At 34.4% G+C, this 6,621-nt stretch overlaps 1 protein-coding gene across 3 annotated transcripts; it reads left to right on the forward strand.

The window, feature by feature from the left end:
* LOC111410731 lies at window positions 1–6,275 on the forward strand. 3 transcript variants are annotated; one of them, XM_023041221.1, is made up of 10 exons: window positions 1–189; window positions 1,197–1,252; window positions 1,670–1,731; window positions 2,349–2,508; window positions 2,743–2,810; window positions 2,949–3,269; window positions 3,653–4,162; window positions 4,496–4,708; window positions 4,957–5,127; window positions 5,953–6,275. In XM_023041221.1, exons 2-10 carry the CDS (start codon window positions 1,225–1,227, stop codon window positions 5,977–5,979), a joined length of 1,560 nt encoding a protein of 519 aa, XP_022896989.1. In that variant the 5' UTR covers window positions 1–189; window positions 1,197–1,224; the 3' UTR covers window positions 5,980–6,275. The 3 variants fall into 3 exon arrangements, with proteins under 3 accessions (XP_022896989.1, XP_022896990.1, XP_022896991.1); XM_023041222.1 differs by having other exon boundaries at window positions 2,349–2,463; XM_023041223.1 differs by having other exon boundaries at window positions 2,349–2,451.
* The last annotated feature ends 346 nt before the right edge of the window (window positions 6,276–6,621 follow it).

The raw sequence follows: 6,621 nt of genomic DNA on the forward strand, positions 1-6,621 counted from the left end.
TGTTAAAGACCGATGGAAAACAAAAGAAGCCGTTAGATCTGATCAAGGGTTTTTGGTACACAGTCTTCTGAGTACACACGCCTCCGTTGCGTGTTTCTTTCTTCTTTCACTACCTCTTCGACTCCACTTCCACGGAAAACCGCTTTTGCTTTGTAAATAAAGCGGTTTCCCGTTAATCAGAACTTGCAGGTTTGATATTGTACTTGAGATTATGCTGTTTTTAAAAGTCACGATATAGTAGTTTTTTCAAACTTCCAAGCACATTAAGCTGAATATATGTGTCCAGTAATCAATTTACTTTTACTTAGGATACTTATGCATAGTAAAGTTCCTTTCTTTTCATTTTTTTTCATCTTAGAAGGAAAATTTCTCTTTTTTGATACCAGACTGAAAAGAAAGCTATTTTATAAGACTCACAATCTCGCATGGTTCTCCTTTTTCTTCTAAAGTTGTAATTTTTGCTGCGAAATTCGCGTTTTTGCGTGAGATGTGAAATATTATATTAACTTCAATAATACGGAGGCACGCATATCTGCAGATGCCCGTTTTGAAATGAATTGATGGCTGCACGATACGGAGAAAATAATCCTTGTATATGTGAATATGGGGTGCGGCAGGAAAAAAAAAAATATCTTCTTTCATTGACATTTTATTTTGTCTTTTCAATGGTAGGGATATTTTTGTGAGCGGGGAAAAACCCGAAGTTTTCTCATAAATATCCCATTTCTTTGATTTGTGCTATCCTTATTTGTATCATTGAAAAAATCTTTTGTTTGGATATTTTAGGCCATTTAAAAATCCTCAATAATGCCTGGTTTATGAAGGTTTTTTCATGGTGTCCAAAAGTGGAGTTGTACATTTATTTATTTTTATTTTTTTTTGCGCATTGCCAAATTTTAAGGAGATAAAGAATCTTGCTCACTTACATTTAAGAGGGAATAACAGAATCCGCTTTTGCACGAGGGTGCTCCATAGATGTCTAAACCTTTTGTTGAGTTTTCACTAATTAATTTATTTACTCTTCCAGCATTATTATGGGATGACAATGCAGCATTTCAATTATGAGATATTTATTTATAATTAAGAGTGTTTCTCATACTGTTGACAACTAAATATACTGTCAAACACTACCTGTCTTTTCTATACATGTACAAAGTGTTTTTGTTTAATCCTTTCCCTCGTTCTGTTGTCTGTAGGCCAGAAGGTTTATTTTGAAGATACACAATGACTGGAGAGAAGAATGTAGAAAATGGTATTCTCTGCCTCTTGATTTATAGCCAATGATATTTATATTCGTTTTGCATGATTGAATTCATGAAATGCTTTTGATGAAGAGGGAAAAGAACATGCAAAGAGCATTAGTTTTAATACTGTGTTGATGTCCTCTGAAGAAATCAATTTATTAATTGCTTTAGGCAGTTTATCTTACATGTTCTAGAGCTTGGACACTTGTTTTCTGTTTAACAATAATGCCTCTTCAATTTACAAAATAAGGGTATATAGGTTTACGAGTTCCAAATTTCCAATATTAAGTTATAAATTCAAAAGTTGATTTATATATTCTCTCATGTAGTATTGTGTATATAGTGAGTGAATTTAGATCCACATGTTTCAGCTTATAAAATTTGTAGAAAAATATATATCTGATGCAATTAACCACTTGTTACAGCTGAGCCAATAGCTCCTGGTCCAAGTTCTGATTCCTCAATTGATCAGTCTGGAAAAGATATGGTATGCCTTAATCCACATTGTTTGGCATCAGGATATTCGTAATACCTTTTCTGCTTAAGGTGGCTTTCTTGATTAATTATCTGAGATATAATTTGTTTACTTAAACGTTCTGTTCTCTTCCTTCTCCTTCCATTTTGTTTTGCTGGGTTTGATTCAATTATCATACTTATTGAGTTTCAGGCATTACTGTATTTGAGGTAAAAAAATTACTGAATAAAAAAATATACCTTTTCTTTTTGGTCAGACTATCAATATAATAGGTTTTTTTTTGCTAATTAAAGTTGTAGAAATTTTCGTTGTTGAATTGCGTACAGCATCTCACATTTCACTCTTGGCATCATAGGCTGTGAAATTGTAAATTTACTTGCAAGGATGATTTTGCAACCCCATTTGCTCTCCAACTTCCATACTGAGCTTTGTTCATGACATTTACTAGATCTTGTAGCATGTAGTTAACCTGTTATTCTTCTGTTTTCTGCATTCATAATATGCCTATATCGCAAAAATTAAGGATAGTTTCGGAAATTTAATTGAGAGGGAACTAGCCAAAAAAAAAAAATAGTCATTATTTTTAATTTGTGCATAACACGTGCGTTTTCTGATTTTTGACCTTTCAGGTTTTCGGGAAAGATGAACTACCATCTGCTTCTGTTTCTCTTGCACCTTCCATAGAGGAAGCTGCATCTGGTATCAAAGGAATTGTTATTGATCAAACATCAGGTTTGGAGCAAGGTGTTTATTATCCAACTACTAGCTATTATGACTATAACTATCCAGGTTAGAAGTTAACTGGTTCTGTATCAAAAAATAGTTTCTATAAACTGCACCTTTTCTTGATAGTGGGATAGTGAAGTTGGGAGAAAGATGTTGTTTCTAGTTAGGGTTGGAAGTCAGTGCAAGGTTTGTGCACCTTGTCGATATTGTTTATCTGTGAAGCTGAAGATCTTTTGTAAATCACTCAACTGGTTGGTTTAGTGTATTTACTGCATTATTATTTCGATATTATTGCAGGATATAATGGTAACATTGCTCAGTCGGATGAAAAAGGTTATTTTAACACAGCAGGTGGTTCTTACAAAGTATGTTCTTCCCACAAGACTAGAATTGTAAATTGATCCAGTGTATAATTTTGAAGCTTCTTCTCATGTAGAATTCCTATAATATGTTGTTTTGTTATTTTTACTCTTTAAATAACTTATTAATTCACTACTTACCAGGGTATCCAATCTGTTAATAGTTCACTTCTCTATTATATGCCTGGCTATGGTCCTTATGGATCAGACGCATTTCCATGCTACACATATGATTCTAACTATGCTGGAAATGGCTCATCTGGCCCTGCTGCTAAGTCTGGTACTATAAAGTCTATGATGGGACCAAGTGGTTCAGGGAAGTCCATTGCTTTTAACTCGACAAAAAGCAATAACAATATTTCGAGCAAGGCTTCAAGTTTGAATTGGAATCCGAGAGAACAACAGCCTGCTTCTAATTTTTCAAACTCTATCCGTCCTACTCAGCCACTCGAGCCGTTAAACAAGGTATATCATGTTTTCTTCTGGGTTAATCTGAGCTTCATATTCTTCTAAACGACCTATATAATGTACTGTAGTTGTTAGCTGCTACAACATAAAACTTAAACTGGCACTTGGTATTCCTTTTTCTTATTTTTTGAAGATTTTTTGTTGTGTGCAAGTAATCATTAAAAATCTTAGTGTACATTTGATACGTTGCAAACATGACTTGACAAAATAACGAACTAGATCTTTAGCTTTTGTTCTTTCTTATTTATTGTGTTGTCCCTACCAAACATGCACTTAGTTTATTGGGATCTGTATTTACTAAATCTTTTGATGTCATGGTTTGTCTGCCCTGGTGTCTTGAAGACATGTTTTCTTTGACTTAAAGTTGTCATCTGTTGCAGTTAGGATCTGGTTTCCGTTCGACTGCCCTTCCAAATGGATTCCAACCAGTTGGAAAATTTTCATCGTTCGCAAACCGAAACACAGGTGGTTTCATGCACTATGGTCCAGTGAATTATCAATCAACTGGCAGAGTATGGAACAACAATAATGGATATAAGTCAAGAGAAAATTTTAGAAAAAATGGAGAATTTGGAGCATCAACAGAACTAACTCGTGGTCCTAGAGCCAACAATAGGTGCAATTCCACGCAGCTATCAGCTGAGGTTGAGCAGCCAGGGCTGGCTATTCCAAGGGACAAATATAACTTACAAGAGTTTCAAATACAATATGCTCAAGCAAAGTTTTATGTGATCAAGTCATATAGCGAGGATGACATTCACAAGTGCATCAAATATGAGGTTTGGTCAAGTACTCCGAATGGCAACAAGAAATTAGATGCTGCTTTACGTGATGCGAATGCTACATCGAGCGAATCGGGAGCGAAATGTCCAGTCTTCCTATTCTTTTCTGTAAGCTTGTTTCATTTTTTCCTTTTATTTTGCAACTCAGCAGTCGATATTTTTGTGGTTTGTGATCTTTTGCTATAGTCATCTTAACTAAACCTCTGTTTATCATTACATAAATCATGTACTCAGTTTTTTAGTCTGATTATGCTTTGTTTTAGTAGTTTCAGTCACTCATGCTATGTTTGGTAGGAATGATATGATGGAACTGACTTTATTAAAGAATAAAAAGAAACTAAAATCCTGTACATTATACTGACTATTCAGTCATGTTCCGTACTGCTCACCCAACATGCATTTCTTTTATTTGGAGTGATTTATACCTTGGTTTATATCCAGGTGAATGCGAGTGGACAGTTCATAGGTGTAGCTGAGATGACTGGGCAGGTTGATTTCAACAAAAATATGGACTTCTGGCAGCTCGACAAGTGGAACGGTTTCTTCCCCGTGAAGTGGCACATAATTAAAGACGTTCCCAATATTCAATTAAACCATATTACCCTTGAAAACAATGATAATAGGTCCGTGACATATACCAGGGATACACAAGAGGTATTTTTTCTTAATTTGCAACCTTCTTTTAGAGCATATTGTATTAAATCAAATTCGATTTGAATTCTAGCCTTGAACTTGTATGAACATGGATGTGCATGTAATTTTAATTGAACTTGAAATTAACTATATGCTTTATAACATTCTTTGATGAACACTATTTACTAAGATTTCCCTATGTTTTTATTTAGCAGAGTCAGTTTCATAACGTTGACAGATGCTTTTGTAATTATAATTGTTCTTAACAGATTGGACTGAAGCAAGGGTTAGAAATGCTAAGCATTTTCAAGAATTATTCAGAAAAGACTTCTATATTAGAAGATTTCAACTTCTATGAAAATCGTGAAAAGTTACTCAAAGCCAAGAGGAATGCAAAACCAGCCTCTGAAACCAGAGAATCCCATAATCATGATTCAGGGGTGAGTTTTCCTTTCCTCCATGTGTGCAATGTTTGGATACTTGTAACATTAGAACAACACGGTTGGCATAATGCCTTGATGGCCTGTTTGGTGAGTTGGTCTAGATTGTATTGGATATATTAAAGAACAAAAAGAGACTGGGTTGTATTGGACAGTATTTTAAAGAAAAGAAGCCAGGATGTGGTCTATAATAATGTAGTAGGAGTTGAGTACCGAACATACCTTGAAAGGTTAGTGATTTGGGTATCATGCTTATGGCTTGGCTATCAGTTCTATCGACTGCGTAATGTGAATGTATATCCACCATTTTCTATGCAACAATAATTTTTGGGTTTTATTTTTATTCCTAACCATTGAAGTTTAGAGGCATTCATCCTTGTGCTGATGCATTGCTTCCTCATTCTTGGATAACAATTCTAACCTACTTTGCTTCATGTGATTGGAGATGAATTTTATTTTAGTTGATTGTTCATATTATTAGATATATATATATATATATATAGTCTTCTAGCAAGAATCACCTTATCCTTAATCTCTTAAAAGAATGGATGTCTGTGACTCATTCGAACTTGTGCCAAATAGATGATGCTGTTTTTTATTCCATAATTTTAGAGCCTATTTGGGAGTGATTTTGAGAATTGATTTTTTGACCATTAGGAGAAAAGTGGAGTCCATCTGTGAGAGAAGAAGTCAAATATCACGACTGTAATAGTGAAATAACGGTCAAAAAATCAATTTTTTTGGTGAAAAAATCGCTTCCAAACAGGCCCTTACTCTTTTTCTTTATTCTGATTACGTTAAAATTACCATTTTGTGCTGGTACAGAAGCATGTGAAGGGATGGATTGGATGATTGGTGAAGGATTAACGAAGAGCAATAGTTTCGGATCAGTCCCAATTACGTTTCTCGTACAAGAGTAGACAAGTGCCTTGAAGATTGAATTTGAGTTGGAATACAAGAATTCTGCAGTGTCATTGATTTTTATTTTCCGATTCCCCCATGAATTTAAATTTATAAAATTGATTCGAATTTCTTCATGTTTCTTGGTTTTAGTTTTGGTAGCTTTTGGTTTTTAGTTTGAAACTTTGTCCAATTCTTCAATTAGAGGAAATTGTTTTTCTTTACTAAATATTATCTTGTTTGAGTTATTTCTTCCTATTTGGATTCTTATCCATGCTCATTTAAAGTACATTGGACCTTCTTATTCTTGTGTATGCCTGTGTCACAGTCACGTGTGCGGGTGCAATGAATGTAATGTTCACGTGCCGAGAATGAGCATGTTGCTTAAAAGTTAACTTGATAAAGAAGGAACGTGACATTTTAGTACAATAAAGGAAACGTGCCGTGAAGGTGCAAGGAATGTGCAAAGTTCGTAGTTTTGTTTGTAGTTTTATGAGTGGATTACTGAAGGGGAAAATCTTTGAATGATCTGCCTGACACATAATAGTTGCAGACAATTATAAGGAAAGAATTAGAGCACACACAAATGGAGAT

This window comes from Olea europaea, chromosome 15 (assembly GCF_002742605.1).
Source record: "Olea europaea var. sylvestris chromosome 15, O_europaea_v1, whole genome shotgun sequence".
Classification (NCBI taxonomy): domain Eukaryota; kingdom Viridiplantae; phylum Streptophyta; class Magnoliopsida; order Lamiales; family Oleaceae; genus Olea; species Olea europaea.